The sequence below is a fragment of the Corapipo altera genome, unplaced genomic scaffold (genome assembly GCF_003945725.1).
Source record: "Corapipo altera isolate COAL_440 unplaced genomic scaffold, ASM394572v1 62, whole genome shotgun sequence".
NCBI classification, from domain to species: domain Eukaryota; kingdom Metazoa; phylum Chordata; class Aves; order Passeriformes; family Pipridae; genus Corapipo; species Corapipo altera.
Genome location: NW_020884894.1, coordinates 10107045 through 10123492, shown reverse-complemented (window position 1 = coordinate 10123492; position 16448 = coordinate 10107045). Strand labels below are relative to the sequence as shown.

Below are 16448 nucleotides of genomic sequence, written 5' to 3'. Positions count from 1 at the left end.
CGTGAAGCCCATCGACCTGACGGTGCAGGTGGAGCTCGGGGCCGCCGACACCGTCGGGCCCATCCCCGCGCGGCTGCCGGTGCCGGTGCCGGTGGTGGCGGCGGCGGCGGCGGCGGGGGAGGAGAGCCAGGCGGAGGGCGGCCCCCCCGACCACTCGTACTCGCTGTCGTCGGGCACCACGTCGGAGGAGCTGCTGAGGAAGCTGAACGAGCAGCGCGACATCATCGCGCTGCTGGAGGTGAAGATGAAGGAGATGAAGGGCAGCATCCGCCGCCTGCGCCTGGCCGAGGCCCAGCTCCGCGAGGAGATCCGCGAGAAGGACCGGCTGCTCCACGCCGCCAGCGCCGGCACCCGCAAGCGCCACGGCCTCTGAGGGCGCCCGGCGCGGGGCTCTCCGTCCCAGAGTCCCCGCCGCCCTCGGAGAGGTGCCGGGCAGGGCGGGGGTGGGATGGACCGCGGCCCCTCAGCCCCCGGCTGTCGCCGCCCGGTCCCTCCCGCCCGCGCCACAGCGGCCCCCAGCCGGGCGAGCCCTCGCCATCGGATTGCCCTGCCTGGGCTGGATCAGCTCGGTGCCCGGCCCCGTTATCACCCCGACGTTACCCCCGATGTTGTCACCTCACACCGGGCCCATCAAACCCGCTCTGTGCCGGCAGTGTCGGATCGCGCTGCTCATAGCGTGGCTGGGGCCCGAGCCGTCACTGAGTGGATGTGGGATATTAGTTTTCGGCAAACAAACAAACTCGCTCTGTACCGAGTGAGGTAACAGCAACACTACCCTGGAGAAGGCGTGTCCGGCTGCCCGGGCACTGCACCCGCCATAGGAATGACCCGGCGATGCCGCGTCCGGCCTCGCTCAGCGGAGGCACGAGGAAAGCTTTAGAAACCCTCTCAGGGTGATGTGTTCCTTCAGTAAATTACTGATGCCATAACAGACTGCTGTCCCTGGCGTGACAGAACCCCCAGATTAAAGAGTGCTCTTGTACCTTGTAGTTTCTGCTTTCTCCGCAGCGCGTGCGTGTTCGTTACGGGCGTCTCGATGCTCTCGGCACTAGGAAGGATTACAGACTGGGACGAGGAACCCGGTGGCATTTGACAGCTGTAGTTTATCTCATTGGCTTAAGACTCCTTCTAATGAAACGGAGGCTTTGTAACACGTTGGAATTTTAATCCTTGGCTTTCGTTCAGAGAACCGGGATGAAACAGAAGCGAAGCGAGTTCACCTGCAGTGGTTGCAAACCTTTGCTGTCTAATCCTCAACTAGTTGGCATGACTAATAATCTGTACATTAGGCAAGACCATACTGAAACCTGCTTGCGTGTTCTAAACCAAGATTTAAGAGTATTGTAACAAATCTATGTGGAATGATTGTGTAGTTTCTGTTTCTAGCCAGCATCAGTCCCCTCACTTTCTGCGACAGGAAACCAAATCAGCGTTGGCTAGAAAGAGGGTGGAGTGAGGGTAGCAAGGCCACAAGTTTGGGTTGGTTATTAGTTTCAGCTTAGCTGGTGGAACAGATACCTCAGCACCCTGGAGGAGGAGGAGGAGGAGGAGGAGGAGAGTATCTGGTGCCCCAGCACAGCCCTGTGGCGATGCATCGATGACAGTGGATGTTGAGAACAAAAGGCACTTCACTACACTGTGCCCATATTCACCTTCGAGCGAGGAGTGCCCAGGGGTTTCCTGGGTCTGTGAGATCCTTCTGGAACCCGAGTGTGTTGCACTCGGTGGATTGGGATGTCACTTTTACTGAATTTTATAGAGGTATTTTCTAAGTGTAAAAAGTATCTTTAGTTTGAAATTATGTAATCTTTGTAACACTGGCTAATGTAGCTTTACAACCATCAGCTTCAACACTGTGTAGGACCGAACAAAAGGGCACTGTGGGGTTTGGTAGCCAGAGGTTTCTCTTTTGATCCTGGAGCCCGTTCGGCTCCAGGCTGTCCCAGCCTGCTATGTGATGCATGGGTCATTTTTCTATTGTGTGCCAAGTTGGATGGTCAACTGTAAGGATACTTCACGTCTATCCATGTACTAAGTACTTCCTGTTATTTCATTTTAATTTATTCTCTCCAATCTGTAGCTCTCCAGCTCCATGCTACACTGATTTTCCTGCGAGTCGAGTTAGCAGCAGTTTTTCTGTTTGGTTGGTTTGGCTTGTTGTTTTGGTTTCTTTACTGTAGGACAAGCAGATACTTGCTCCAACATTGGATTTAACATATGAGATTGGTCCAGCAGATGTAGATGCTTCCATCAAGACAATAGGCAGCACAACATCCCTCCTGACAAACGAGGCCGGTTGTGCATCCTAGAGTGTTGAGAATGTGCATGTCGTGACAGTCGTGGTACTTTTTTACCATTGGGATGCACTTCAGGATGTTCAGCCATTTGGCCTGCTGGACTGGTTACCTGCTGGGCTGTTTGACTTCTCCAGGTTACACTGAGGTGCTAACATGCTTAATTTTAATAAAGTATATTTTGTTTTCTTACGTTTCCCGTCTCCGTGTGGTGGATATTTGTATTTCTGAAAGGTTGGCAGCTGTGTCTTGTTTTCTCCTTGTCATTCCTCAAGAGCTCCATGGCTGGAACAGCAGGAATATCTTTACACTCATGTAGGGTGAGGAAGAGGAGTCTGAGACTAACAGCTCTAAACCAGTCTGAAAGCAGGGACTTCAGGATGTGGAATTACGATTTCAAAGAAAGTACATGCAAGCTCTCCCCTACCTTAGGCTGGTTCATGGAGGGTCGTGTCTTCTCCTTCCTCCATCACGCCTTAGACAGGAGGAAGCCTGCAGGAAGCCTCCAGTCTCCAACAATTGTAAGCAGCAAAAAATTTCAACTGTGGCTCAACCGTCACATTTTTTGGGGTTGAACTGGGAATGTGAAATGAAGCTGCGGGATTGGGGAGGGGATTGCCCCTCTCCGCTCTGTGCTGGTGCAGCTTCGCCTTGACTCCTGGGGGCAGATTTGGGCCCCCAAAGTATAAGGAGGCTATAAAGCTTTTAGGGAGCATCCAAAGATGGTGAAGTGTCTAGAGGGGAAGCTGTACAAGGAGTGGCTGAGGTCCCTTGGCTTGTTCAGCCTGGAGAAGAGGAGGCTGAGGGCAGAGCTCACCGTGGGCTGCAGCTTCTTCGCGAGGGGCAGTGGAGGGGCAGCTCTGATCTCTGCTCTCTGTGACAGGGACCCCAGGGAACAGCTGGAGCTGTGCCAGGGGAGGTTTAGATTTTAGGATATTGGGAAAAGGTTCTTCACCCAGAGGGTGGTCGGGCACTGAACAGGCTCCCCGGGGAAGTCACAGCACCAACCCTGACAGAACTCAAGGAGCATTTGGGCAGCGCTCGCAGGGACAGGGTGGGATTGTTGGGGGCGTCCTGTGCAGGGCCGGGAGCTGGACTGGGTGATCCCTGTGGGTCCCTCCCCACCCAGGATGCGCTGTGGCTCTGTGAGTGTTGCCACCGCGGCCGGGGCGCTGCCCGTGCCCAGCGCCGGACCCCGAGAGGGCGACACGTTCCCGGTGGGCCCCGAGCCGTGTGCGGCGGGGCGAAGGGGCCGCTCAGCGGTGTCAGGATGGCCGAGCGGTCTAAGGCGCTGCGTTCAGGTCGCAGTCTCCCCTGGAGGCGTGGGTTCGAATCCCACTTCTGACAACTGGCTGCTCTTTTGCGCTGCGCTCGCCCTTTCCGTCGGTTAATTGCTTTTAATTGCGGCGCTTTGTTTATTTTAATGAGGCTCCCGCCTCCTCCCGGCCAAAACAGGGCGCCGGGCGGCGCAAAAGGAGCTGTCAGAAGTGGGATTCGAACCCACGCCTCCAGGGGAGACTGCGACCTGAACGCAGCGCCTTAGACCGCTCGGCCATCCTGACCTGCCGGCGCTGCGCCTCCCCGAGCCGGGACCCATCATACCCCGGGGGTCGGGGGTGACACCGCGTCCAGCCCCGCGTAACGTCTCCAGTAACGACCCCCGTGATGACACCAAACGGGGAGGAGGGATGATAGTCCAGAGGGTCCTGCTGCTACCCACAGGGACCTGGACAGGCTGGAGAAACGGGCTGACAGGAACCCCCTGGAGCTGAGGGTGGTGAGACTGGCACAGGTTGCCCAAAGAAGCTGCGGATGCCCCATCCCTGCAAGTGTCCAAGGCCGTACTTGGAGCAACCTGGCCTAGTGGAAGGTGCCCTGCCCGTGGCAGGCGGTTGAAACGAGGTGCTACAAGGTCACTTCCAACCCAAACCATTCCAGGACTCAACAAGGAATACCGTGCGCCGCGCGGCCCCCGCGGGGGAGCGACGCCAGGCACCGGGATGCGCTGGGGGACACAGAATGTCCCCGGGGCACCGAGCGGGACACGGGCTGCGCTCAAGGCTCGTAGTGTCCCAGACAGAGCATCGCCAGGACGGGAGGAGACCGGGGGGAGGCTGTCCCGGCGGGGCCGCCCTTTGTCGCCGGTCCCCCGGTGCGGGGACATGGCGGGGCCGGGCGGAGGCAGCGGGGCGGGGGCAGCGCGGGGCTCGGCCCGGACCCGCCCGCGGAGGGGCCGTACCGGGGCCGTGCCGGGGCCGTGCCGGGGCTGTGCCGGTGCCCGCGGCATGGCGGGGCTGCCTGGTGCCCCGCGCGCCCGGAGCGGCTCCCCGGGCACCGCCCCGGCCCTGGACGGCACCTTCCTGTGCTCGCCCCTCGGGGGGCTGATGGGCACCCAGGCCGTGAGTACCGGGGATGGGACAGGGCGGGAGCGGGGAGGGCGTCACCCGCTTGGATGCTTTTCTTCGCAGCCCTGGTTGGAGGCAGCTCGGGCTCCCTTTGGCTGCCACCCCCACCCCATTCCCGGTGTCCAACCCTACGTAATCTCTAACCCTGAGGCACCGCAGCCCCCCTCTCGTCCTTCCCCCTCTGAAGCCAGAGGAAAATTCGGCTTCTTGTCCTCACACCCTTTGCTGGTTGTAACTCCACGCAGTTCCCATTGCCAGGCACGGCTGATCAGCGTGGCCATTGGGTTGGGGGGATCTCACAGGCAGTGGGTTGGGGGTGTGTGTGAAGCACGGTGACCCCAACTGAGGTGTCCTGGGGTCGCTCATGGGATGCTCTCTCGCTCCCTGGGCACTCCCAGCCCTCCAGATTGTCCTCCAGGCTTTGGCGGCCGCTCTCAGATGAGCCCAAGGGTCTTTGCACCAGTCACCCTCCCCATTGCTTCAGCATTGGAGGTGACCACAGAATGAACTCCCACTGCTGCTCCCTCCTGGCACCTCGGGTGCCACACGAGAGCACACGGGTGGGCGTTCAGCTGCGTGCAGGGCCACGTGTGACCTGCCCCGGGGTCTGCCCACGGTGCTGCCCTGCAGGTTTGCTCATCCTCTCTCCTCGGGGCAGTGCTGGTGGGGCAGCAGTGGGATGTGCCCTTAGTAGCCCCTGTGAAAACAGCTGGCATGGACCTGGCTCCAGATTCCAACCCCTGGGCATGGCTGAGCTGGTTGTGACACAGGAACAAAGCTCAGGGAAGGGGGTGGGAAGGATGCTGCCGGGGGTGCCTTGCAGGAACACCAGGAAAGAGGAATGGGACCAAAACCAACAGAAGGGATCCTTCAACCCTGCAGCTGGTCCCACCTCTCCAGCCCCTTGCTCGGGCTGTACCATTAAACACACTCACCCATCCACTGAGACCCGCTGCTCCCCAAATCCTCTCTCCTAAGGGCTCCAGCTTTTCTCCCCCAGCAGCTGGAGCAGGGCAGCTCACACATGCCACCTCCCACTCCTGGAGGAGCCCCCTAAACATGTTTCTCCCCAGCACATATTTTGTGATCACGAGTGTTAGAAATGGATGTGACAGACAAGGAGGCATTGTCGGCGCAGCCGAGCACCAGGGCGTTGTACGCGGGCAGGACAAAGGCTGTTGTGTTTCTGCTGTGACAATAAGTGGTGCTGGTTTACGCAGGGGCAGAGCAGCTCTCCAGAGAGCCCTTCTGCTCCCCAGCATGCCCCTGCTTCCCTGGAGCGAGGGGGACCCAACTGCTGCCGGTGCTGGTGGACAATGTTCTGTGTTCCACCTGCAGGAACCAGCCCCTGAACACCTTCCCTGTTTCACCCCACAGGTGCTCGGCTTACTGGTGTGGTCTCTCATCGCTGCCACAACGTACCACCTGCACGCGGCCTACGGCTGGGTGATGTTTGTGGCCCTCTTCTGCTGGATACTAACACTCCTTTTCTTCATGACTTACCTCCTGCAGCTTCAGCTGAAGTTTTACGTGATCCCCTGGCCCCTCGTGGTGCGTAGCCGAGAGGGAGTGAGGGAGGGCCCCAAATGGGAAACAGCTTGGGGAGACAGTCTGAAGGGACCAAAGCTTCAAGCTCTTCTGGGCTGACAGAACAAAATCCCCTGCACTTTGCACAGTGACATTCTTTCATTGTGGCCCTCAATTGCTTAGCGAATATTCAAAATGCAGAGTCCCGTGTCAATCCAGAGAGTTAGAGCCAGGTTTTGGTGTTACTGCTGGTGTCAACCAGAAACCTCTCAGCACAACCTGGGGAGCATTTGATGTGACGTTAACCTGGCGTTTGTTCCCAGTGTGAGGGGCTGGGCCATTTTCCCCTGGTTCTCCTGGGGAACAGGGAGGAATGTGAAACTGAGCCTTTTACTCATCCCTCATCCTGGCATGCACGAACCCGAGCCCAGGCCTCACCACCTCCTCTTTGCCTCCCCCAGCTGATGATCTACAACGCCGTGGCCACCGTCCTGTACATCAGCGCCTTCGTCACGTGCGCGGCCGCCGTCCAGCCGACGTCCTGGCGGCAGTGGGATTACAACCGCAGAGCCGCGGCCTCCGTAAGTACTGGCGGGCAGGTGAGGGCTGAGGGGCTGGGGCAGCCACCGTGGTCACCCAGGGGGGTGTTCTCCTCTTCCAGTTCTTTGCCTGTGTCACCATGATCATCTACGGGGTGAGCACCTTCTTCAGCTTCCGCGCCTGGAAAGGGCTCGGCAGCAACGCGGCCACCAGCCAAGTGACTGACCACGTGTAAGGAGTGGACAGCAAAGGCACCCACGGGTGCCCAGCTCGGAGCCTCATGTGCCACCAGGGCTCGCCTTGGGACCAGCCCGTGCTGGCAGCAGTGGTCAGCACTGGGTCACGTGGATGCTGCTCTGTGGTTTCCGATGATGCTTCCAGCTGACGTGCCCACAGCACCGACCGGCGTCATCCCCGACGGCCTCGCCGGAGAACACGGACTCGCTGGAGGCTGCGGCTCCTGCTCATCCTTGAGGGTCACCTGGATCCTTGCTGGAGCAGCTCCACTGAGGGGGCTCAGCCAATGCCGCACGCTCCGATACTAAAATTCACTAAACCAAGCCCGGGCTCCCCTCTCTGCTCATTCACAGCTACAGTGTAAGTAATTGCAATTAACGGGATGCAGAAACCGTGGCAGAGCCAGGAGGTGGAAGCGAAGCGAAGGAAGGAGTCCTAACTGCTCTTGTGTTGATTTCTAACAACTTGAATACAAATTTTATGCTTTAAATAAAAACATTCCTAAATCGAGCACTGGAGTCTGTCATGAGAAAGTTTGTCTTGCGAGAAGGCAGCACGCAGAGCATGGCAGGGACAGCAGAGATGTCACTGCAGAGGTGACTGTCCTTCCCCACTCCATGTGGGTTTTATACCTGGCAATGGAAGGAACAAGCCCACAGGGCTTTAAGCACACACACACTCAGAGCCTGCATCCAAACCACAAGAAAACAAGGGAGGTGCCAAGGCTTTGATCACTCCCTGCTCCCCACTCAACACCACACCCCCCTCAGAGTTCACCTAATTAACCAGCAAGTCAGTTTTGCCCGTTGGTTGCAGGTGATTTTCAAAAATTAAAAGCAAGTCTGCAAAAGCTCGGGGAACACTGGAAGAAGGATCAACACCTCGGGAGAGCACAGAACCACTGCTCACCTGTGATGCAGATCACAAATTCACCTTCTGGGCATTTGTCAGAACTAGAAGAGATGCAGCTTTTTCTTTCACAGTCTTCTTGTACAAGCTAATAAAAATAGATTAAATGAGTTCCAAGGCTGGTGCATGGTGAGCTACACTGCAAAACTTACTGCATGCTCTGCACAGGAGCAGTTCCACCGGGTTGTCTGCAGGGGCAGCCGCAGGAAGTGGAGCTGCACTGATGGAAGGTGAGCACTGAAAAGGAACCAGACACATGGCATTGGCCCCTGACAGATCTGCCTTTATTTGGTTGTCAGTGAGTAAATCACGGGTCAGGTTTCCACAACTGTGAATATAGAGAGATATAGATATATAAAAATCAGGAACAGTAAGAAAATTAGTAAAAAAATTAAATTAATAAAAATTAACATGGTGGGTCACTACCAAAATCAACAGGTCTAAATAGGAAGTTTACTTACACAGTGCTAAAAGACACCAGTCTCAGCTTTCCAAACCCTGACACATTCCAAGTGTATAGAGCATTTTTCCAATTTCAACTACATCACCAGGCAACTGAAGATGCAGAATCTACATCTCTCTGGGAAGGATGGGACCAAAAAGATTGTGTGCTGCTCTTACAAAGCAGGCAATGGCCAATCAACAAGAATTCTGCCTTGGCATCTTGTCAAATACTTCCCTGCACCCCCTGATTTCTCAGTTAAAACCATGGCCCTGAAAATTTCACACCTTTTCCTGCCTAAGGCCAGGCTGGATGGGTTTGAGTGACCTGGTCCAGTGGAAGGTGTCCCTGCCCATGGCAGGGGCTTGGAACGAGATGATCTCCTGTGAAGCAATGCTGCTGCAAAGAAAGAATAAACTGTTCCCCATGTTCAGCTGAAACAGGACAAAGAACAACGAGCTTGAGCTGCAACTCAAGCACTTTATATCAGATTGCAAAAGGCTGCCAGCAGCAGCAACAGCTGGGCACTGCCCCAAACTGCCTGGCTTCGAATGTGTCCTGGCAGACACGTTAGGAGGAGTTTGGGCAGAGCTGGGAAGGGAAGGCCACCTCTCACAGTCTCTTCCATCCACCTTGTAAAAGGGTATAAAACTCCCAGAAAGCTCTGATTTGACTCCCCCTGGATAAGGGCCCCTTGGTCCTGGCCCTCCCCACCACGTGCCCACTGCCCTGAGGGCGGAGCTGAGCTCCCTCTGGCCATCTCTTGGGAATCTCTCTTGGGAATCACTGCCTTCCACCTCTGAGACTAGAATAGACCTTGCTTAAAATACAACAGAACTCCCTTCAGAATGACTTGTTTAATGGTTTAATGAAGTCACCACTAACGCACTGCTTAAGTCCAGACCTCGACCTTCTTTTTCCTAGAAAGGAAAGAAAAAGAAATCTGTGACTCCAGAATGTTCTGGAATAAGCAGTTCAAAAAATGAAACAGGCAGTGCATACTCTGTTTGTTGCATCAAATCAATATAAAATTACATGTTATTTGAACATCTGTGATTGAATGTGAACCCAAAGAGATTGTGCAGGAATCCTTGGGGTAAGGGGAAAAACCTCATCCAAAAACCTTTAACACTTTTGTTTATTTCTCCAACCTGCACAGAGACGAGGAGAAAACAAATGAAATAGGCTTAAAAATTCTGGACATACTAAGGATAAAAAGAAAACTAAAAAAACTTCCATATTATAGAATCAGAATGGTCAAGGTGGGAAGGGATCTCTGGAGTTCATCTGGTCCAAATCCCGTGCTCAAACAGGGCCACTCAAGACCATGTCCAGAGACCTGTGGAATATCTCTAAGGATGGAGACCCCACAACTTCCCTAAGGAAGGTGTGCCAGTACTCAGAGACCTTCACAGTGAAAAGGTGTTCCCTTCTGTTCAGTTGGAAATCAATGTTCAAAGATGCAGAAAGTGTGTGTTTCTGAAGAACTGCTCATTCATGTTTTCTAAAAATGAGCTTAAAAAGACACTCAGTGAAGTAATTTTCCTTTTAACTCTGGTACAGCCTTTGATTAAAGGCTGCAACTTACTGTAGCAACTTTACCTTTGGTACTCCCAGGGGGAGCTACCCAGAACCAACAGCCACTGTGCCAGTGAAAACAAACAGTGTGTGACATACTCACAGCTCTGTATTCCAAGAACATCTCTTTGAAAGCCAGGAAGTCCGTAAATGTGAGAAGCAGATCAAATATATCACCTGGCATTTCATCTTTGCGTTGCCTACAGAGAGAAAAAGTTGGGGGGGTGAGAAAACTGAGCCAGAAAAATTTGTTATTTTAAAACGGCACGAGGCCAAAAAGGACAAGTAGAACAATATCACTATTTAAACAAGAATGTTATTACATGTGTATCATAAAGCAAAACTGTGGTCAAGGATTACCATGCAGTATTTCCAATCCAAGTACATTATTATATTGATCTAAATCCAAGACCTAAGAGTATCATATCAGTCCTTGAAGTCAACAAAAGTAACACTCAGCAGCATTCCTCTATTTATTTATCTTGAGCACTGACACTGCCAGACAGTTCCTTGAAAGGTGAGAAAGTTTGGAGAGAGGCACAGGTGCCCATCCACAGTCCTTAAGAACAATTACTGACAAACCTTGCTAGAGGATGAAAACATTTTGGAAGAAAGGCTCTGAGCTCCCCTGTCAGCAAATTTCAACAAGACTTTCCTAGCAGTCAAGGGCTGGGTTTTTGTTTCTGGTTTGGTTGAGGTTTTTTGTTTGTTTTGTATTGTTGTTGTTGGGGTTTTTTAGTTTGTTTTTCTGTTTTCGTTTTATTATTTCTTTAAAAAAAATCTCCTTCAAAAGGAACTTTACCATAAAGAGGCTGTTCTCTGTGTGCACTGTGTGCATCCAGAGTAACTTCCCAATTTAAGGAACATTAAAAATTAAACTGATTCAAGTGTTTTTAAGACACTCAGGTCCCAAAATTACACTTGATTTCCTTATTCAAGGGGCAAACCAGTGATCTTTCAAAAGTGATCTCTTCATGAAGCTGGTTAAGCTGAAGTGAACAAATGCAAAAGCTGAACACAAACCAAAGTCTTCTCTGAACGTTCTGTACAATAACTGCAATAAAGGAATTTCATCACGTGACTCTAAAACACCACCAGGCTACTGAAGTGCCTGGAAGAGATAAACAAGGCCCAACATTTTAAGGGTTTGGCTTCAAAGTGACAAGAAGTATGAAAACCCTCCAGTGTTCTCATTCTGATTTTCCTTCCTACCCCTTAGAACCCAATATATTTCAGCATCATAATTCTGAAAGAGTAGCAGGACACGCTGAAGGCAGGAAAAGTGGTCAGTCATTGCCTGCATGAACACTTCTTTTTTTAAATTGAAGAGGAACCGTTATCAAAAGGGACAATTGTCAAAACTAAATTTTAATCTAGATTAAAAAAACTGAGAGGCACATAAACCACCCCCTCCTCAGCCAAAAGCAAAGCAAGGACTTACTGCAACGACACCGTGAACGCGACCATGTCAAACCCACGAATGCGATCAAGCAACTTCTCTTCAATGTATTTCTCTACTAAAGAGATCTGAAAAAAAAAACCCCAAACAAACCTCCCCTGTAACATCACAACACATTTCAGAAGCAGATTTCTGAACAGCATCCTTGCACTGACACCTTCTTGACACTCTGCATGATCCTCACTGGGCACCAACTGCGGATTCCTCGTTGGGGCATTGCTGGTTCTGTTCTCACACCACCCCTGAGGCAAGAGCTGAGCATGTTTTTGCTGGGGATGTTGGGTGAGAACAAACACTGACTATCTGTATCTAGTAATTATGTCCTATTTTTAACTCATTTAATGGTATTGACAAGTAGACTGGTCTAGTTTCTTAATCGTGCCTTGCATGAAGAATATGACTGAAGTGTTCAATACAGGAAATAATACAACTGGGAAAGAAGAAACTTGGTTTGCTCACATGTTAAAAACACATTACTTACTACTGCAATAGGCTAAATTTCTATTCAAGAGTTACACAACTTCCAAAAACATCCCTAGAAAACAAGTAGAACACACCCTTCCTGTTAACAGATCATGGCTGTGCTTCTGAAGGAGACAGCAGGCACAGTGTTGGATCTGCTCCATGGAAGCCAAGTATTTTATATAAGGGGGGGACTAAATAAAAATAAAAAAAGCAGTACATATGAAAAATAGGAAAAGGTGTCTTACATATTCATTAAAAATGTCAGTATAGATGAGCTTATTTTCTTCTGAGTCATCAAACTCCTGGTAGTGCTTCTCCAGAAAAGACCTCTGTATTAACTGGAAATCGTCATCTGGGCCACAACAAAAAATGCATCATGCAGTTATGAGTTTAGTCATTCTTTCTGAAACACAAAACCCCACATTCACTGCTCCTCTGCCTCACACCAGCACTGCAGCTGCTGCTGGGCCACCACCTCTGCCCCATCTGTGAGGGGACACAGGCTGCTGGGGGAGTGTCAGCAAAACAGTCCTCTTGCTCTGTGTTTGTTAATAAAAGTTGTTTATTCTGAACCCCTTTTTGTTCTGGCTCCCAAGCCAGCAAAACACCTGTATTTTTTATTAAGTGGATACCTCTTCCCTACAAGAATTCAAAGTAAGTTTTCTTTCTCCTTGAATTTAAAAATATTAGTGAAAATCACAGATTAATTTTAAATTGATGAAGATTTTTTTTCTTCCAGTTGTGGAAGGAAACAAGAATAAAAATGAACATGGTAGGTCACTACCAAATTACATAGAACAGGTCTAAATAGGAAGTTTAATTACATACTGTGTTAAAAGACACCAGTCTCAGCTTTCCAAACCCTGACACATTCCAAGTTTAGTTTAGTTAGCATTTCTTCAGATCCAACTACATCACCAGGCAACTGAAGATGCAGAATCTACATCTCTCTGGGAAGGATGGGACCAAAAAGATTGTGTGCTGCTCTTACAAAGCAGGCAATGGCCAATCAACAAGAATTCTGCCTTGGCATCTTGTCAACTACTTCCCTGCACCCCCTGATTTCTCAGTTAAAACCATGGCCCTGAGAATTTCACACCTTTTCCTGCCTAAAGCCAGGCTGGATGGGTTTGAGTGACCTGGTCTAGTGGAAGGTGTCCCTGCCCATGGCAGGGGCTTGGAACTGAAAGATCTTTAAGGTCCCTTCCAACCCATCCCATTCTGTGATTCTCACGACCAGCTTTGTATTTTGAGGTTGGCTGCAATATGTTCAGCACCCATGTTGTTGTCTGTAACTAGCTGCAGCCCTTACCCATGATGATATCTTCCAGATAGCCAACAACTATATCAAACTCCTCATTAGAGGGGGTGGAGCTGAAAGCAAAGAAAGACAGGATACATAAATATGTATTTCAACCACAGCAGAAGTTAAAGTCAAAATTAAAAAGTGTTAATGAAAGCCTAAGCACAAATAAACCTGTTAATTACAAGATAACTGAATAACTTCCTAGTTTCAACCTACAAAATAATCCATGACACTGATGAGAAGGCTGCTCCATGGAGATTCTCATCAGGCCTCTACTATAGTTCCTCCCAGTAAGGTGCCTAATTGAAAAAAAGAATAAATGTTGTTTTACTGGCATTACTGTCAAGGTAATTCTAGTTCTGGTGCAGAAGGATGTAAAGAGTGTAATTAGAACAGCAAATTAAGCCTTTTCCAACCCACAAATCCCAGCTGCTACCACAGTTTTCCTTATGTTCCCTTTCCTGCATTAACTGTACATGGTGATCACAGAACTCTAGACACTCTAGAGAATATTCTGAAATACTTGGTCTTATGGAACCACTTACACTGAAATGTGTAAGAAAGTTTTACATAACTGAAGAAAATTAAATATTTTCCTTATGCAAGAAACATCCTTATGTGCTCCAAATAAATGGGATAATCTCCTAAGGTTATTCTATTATTAGCAAGTATTAAACACCATTATGGATTTGAAGTCATCCAGGAAAGAAACCTCTGGGACCAACATCAGGACACTGGATCCCTCTGCTAAATCTATTATTGTGCAGCTTGTTCAGATGCAGTAAATAATCCACCAGATCTCTCTGGCATTCACAGTTCATCTTTACTGAGGGATGAACTCTTCCTTTATTCTCCAGAAGATGAAAGACAAACTTTTTTCACACATGAGGAAAACAAGTCTCAAGGGAAAAATTAGCCTTGATCAGCGAAAGCACCATTTAAATTCAATTAAATGTCTCCTTCTCTTTCAAATGTCTCTTTAGCAAACAGAGCAGAACAGCCCTTCAGACTAAGTTTTAAAAAGCTCATTATTTTGGTACTAGGTAACACTCCAGTGAAATTAATCCAACAGCAGTTTAACCAACAGTTTACCTCTAATGAGCCACTGGGCTCACTCTGACCAGGAAAAATTAAAGAGGGATTTAATTTAAAAGGGCGTCTGATCACCAGGAGATGTCCCGGCAACATTCCCGATCCGTGAAGCCTCGGGAGACGAGCGAAGCCAAGGCAAGGCCTGGAAGAGCCCGCGAGAGGGCGGCACAGGGCCGGGAGAGGGGCTGGCACAGGGCTGGGAGAAGGGCTGGCACAGGGCTGGGAAAGGGGCTGGCACAGGGCCGGGAGAGGGGCTGGCACAGGGCCGGGCTGAGGGGACACACCTGAGCACCTCACCTGGGCTGCAGGTCATGGGCTCAGCGCTCCCCTTGGCATGCAAGGGCAGGAGACTTTGCTATGGATAATTTCCACCATTTGTCCTCCCTCCAGATAAATGCCACTACCAGTTTTATCCTAACAGCAACAGAAGAAGTATGGATTTAACCCTGGCTTAAGTCTGTAAGTCAATGGAATTTTAACTGCTCCAGAAGACACTTATTCCATCTCTCTACACAACACACGAACATCCAGACACCTGCAGAGACACGGGCTCAGCAATCCTGTGGTTTAAGCCCCTGTCACCTCGTAATGCCAAGCACAGCATCTAGATCAGCACACATCTTAGCATTTCCCAGTGTGAAATTTGGTTGAGGACACCTGTAAAAGGTCTCAGGATTTACAAGGAGCACACTCAAACACAGAGGGACAGTCTGTGCTCAGAACCCGCGACACAAGACGACAAACGCTCTTGAAAAGGAGAAATTTTGGATTTCAAATCAACACCCCAAAAAATAATTTCCATCCTTACAGTGCTTGTTTTGTTCCCTCAGCCAGGGCTGCCTGGTGCTATGCTGACAGCAGTGATATTTAGTTTGACTTCACCTAAACTCTGCACTGATGTTATTCCCTCCTGAAGCTTTGCATTCTTCACCTTTGTTCTCCTAGGAGGCAGAATCTGCTAATCACTGTGGTGTAAATTCATTCGTGTAATTAGATTCCTATTAAGATATTTTAATTAGCAATTAGCTTCTTGAAAATCTGACACAGAATGTAGCATACTCACGTGGCTACACCCAAGTTTTCTCCATCAGCAGTCTCCATCGTTCCTGCCTAACCAGACTGGAAGAGACAATCTGTATGTTGCTGCTCTTAGTGGCTATTTCTTCTTTTTGGACAAAGTGCTAAGGAATAACATGTGACTTTGCATTAATACAAATTCAATTGTTAAACTATCATACACTTCCCAAAAAGCAGGAAAGAATTTTTAATTATTAAGCACAGGAATTCTGAAATCCTGTTCTTCCGAAGCTAAGGCTACTTCTTTTCTGTAATAACCCAAATTCTCTAGGGACTATCTCTGCCTACCCAGAGAACAGGCTCAAACCTGCACACACCTGTAGTCAGCCCCTGGAAAGGGGTTTTTGGTCACCTCTGCATGTCTTCTGCTGAGACATCTATGACTGACCATTATAGCAACGAAGCCCGATGAAGATGCCACCCTGCTCCAGAGTGTCCCAGATCAGGCTCTGGACAGCGATCCCAGGGGCTCTGTCCAGCGCCGGGCTGTGTCCCCCCGTGCCCTGGGCGGTGAGCAGGGGCTGATCCATCACCCGGGACAGGGCACAGAGCGCCCGGTACCGGGGACGATGGGGATCCCCTGCTCCCGCCGCCCTGGCCGGGCTGTACCCACCGCCGGCCCCCGGAGCAGCCCCGGGCATCACCCAGAGCACGGCGGGAGGGACCAGCGCGTCCCTCACCCCCCCTCCTCAGTCCCGGTTCCTGAGGAGGGGCGAAGCCCCCCTGCCCTCTCCCTCCAAGGCACCCAGGTGGGAGGGCCGCCACCCTCCCTCCCCAGAAAGCGACCCGCCCGTGTCAAGCCCCCCCGTTCTCGGATCCAGGTCCCCGTGTCAGCCCTCTCGTTCCCGGGCCCACAGCCCCGCCTCAGCTCCCTCTCTCCCCACACCCCGTCCCGCTGTCCCGCCCGCACCCACCGCCCCTCACGGCCGGCGCGGCGCCCCCTCCCCTCGCGCCGTCTCCTGGGGAACGCGCCCTTCCGCCCCGCCCGCAGCCAATGGCGGCGCGGCCCCGCCGGCGCAGGGCCCGCCCCCGGCCCCCCCGCCCAATCAGGGCGCGCCGGGGGCCGCGCGGGGAGGCGGTGCCGCCGCCATGGCGGGCTGGGAACGCGTCCTGAGGG

The 16448-nt window shown here is 51.4% G+C and overlaps 4 protein-coding genes and 2 non-coding genes across 7 annotated transcripts in view; 3 read left to right on the top strand and 3 right to left on the bottom strand.

Moving 5' to 3' along the window:
- Window positions 1-867, bottom strand: part of CENPT (centromere protein T) — a 16195-nt gene extending 15328 nt beyond the window's left edge. The window contains exon 1 of the mRNA XM_027646560.1: window positions 616-867. The gene's annotated coding sequence lies outside the window, so the exon portion shown is untranslated. The remainder of the gene's footprint in view (window positions 1-615) is intronic.
- Window positions 2-2490, top strand: THAP11 (THAP domain containing 11; the record flags this gene model as incomplete). Its single annotated transcript, XM_027646963.1, has 1 exon — window positions 2-2490. A coding segment is annotated over one exon (372 nt), but the record flags the coding sequence as incomplete, so codon positions are not given.
- Window positions 2491-3558: 1068 nt separating this feature from the next.
- On the top strand, window positions 3559-3641 carry TRNAL-CAG. The gene has a single exon. It is a non-coding gene; the product is annotated as a tRNA-Leu (tRNA).
- Window positions 3642-3773: 132 nt separating this feature from the next.
- TRNAL-CAG lies at window positions 3774-3856 on the bottom strand. The gene has a single exon. It is a non-coding gene; the product is annotated as a tRNA-Leu (tRNA).
- Window positions 3857-4579: 723 nt separating this feature from the next.
- Window positions 4580-7035, top strand: PLLP (plasmolipin). Its single transcript, XM_027646675.1, has 4 exons — window positions 4580-4693; window positions 6077-6250; window positions 6688-6807; window positions 6888-7035. The coding sequence occupies exons 1-4, from the start codon at window positions 4580-4582 to the stop codon at window positions 6999-7001; spliced, it is 522 nt and encodes a 173-aa protein (XP_027502476.1). The 3' UTR covers window positions 7002-7035.
- Window positions 7036-8174: 1139 nt separating this feature from the next.
- On the bottom strand, window positions 8175-16332 carry ARL2BP (ADP ribosylation factor like GTPase 2 binding protein). Of its 2 annotated transcripts, none has more exons than XM_027646680.1 (7): window positions 16246-16332; window positions 15318-15435; window positions 13169-13230; window positions 12102-12208; window positions 11374-11459; window positions 10036-10132; window positions 8175-9274 (listed from the first exon to the last, which is right to left on the bottom strand). In XM_027646680.1, exons 2-7 carry the CDS (start codon window positions 15353-15355, stop codon window positions 9212-9214), a joined length of 453 nt encoding a protein of 150 aa, XP_027502481.1. In that variant the 5' UTR covers window positions 15356-15435; window positions 16246-16332; the 3' UTR covers window positions 8175-9211. The 2 variants fall into 2 exon arrangements, with proteins under 2 accessions (XP_027502481.1, XP_027502483.1); XM_027646682.1 differs by having other exon boundaries at window positions 15318-15432; window positions 16246-16315.
- Between the last annotated feature and the right edge of the window lie 116 nt (window positions 16333-16448).

Excerpts from the sequence above, each read along its gene's own strand:
- PLLP (XM_027646675.1), top strand. The coding sequence starts at position 4,580 with ATGGCGGGGCTGCCTGGTGCCCCGCGCGCCCGGAGCGGCTCCCCGGGC. Across the intron at positions 4,694-6,076 it reads GGCTGATGGGCACCCAGGCC|GTGCTCGGCTTACTGGTGTG; the intron begins GTGAGTACCGGG and ends TTCACCCCACAG. Across the intron at positions 6,251-6,687 it reads TGATCCCCTGGCCCCTCGTG|CTGATGATCTACAACGCCGT; the intron begins GTGCGTAGCCGA and ends TGCCTCCCCCAG.
- ARL2BP (XM_027646680.1), bottom strand. The coding sequence starts at position 15,355 with ATGGAGACTGCTGATGGAGAAAACTTGGGTGTAGCCAC. Across the intron at positions 13,231-15,317 it reads GAAAACTTGGGTGTAGCCAC|CTCCACCCCCTCTAATGAGG; the intron begins GTGAGTATGCTA and ends CTTTGCTTTCAG. Across the intron at positions 10,133-11,373 it reads GCGTTCACGGTGTCGTTGCA|GCAACGCAAAGATGAAATGC; the intron begins GTAAGTCCTTGC and ends TTCTCTCTGTAG.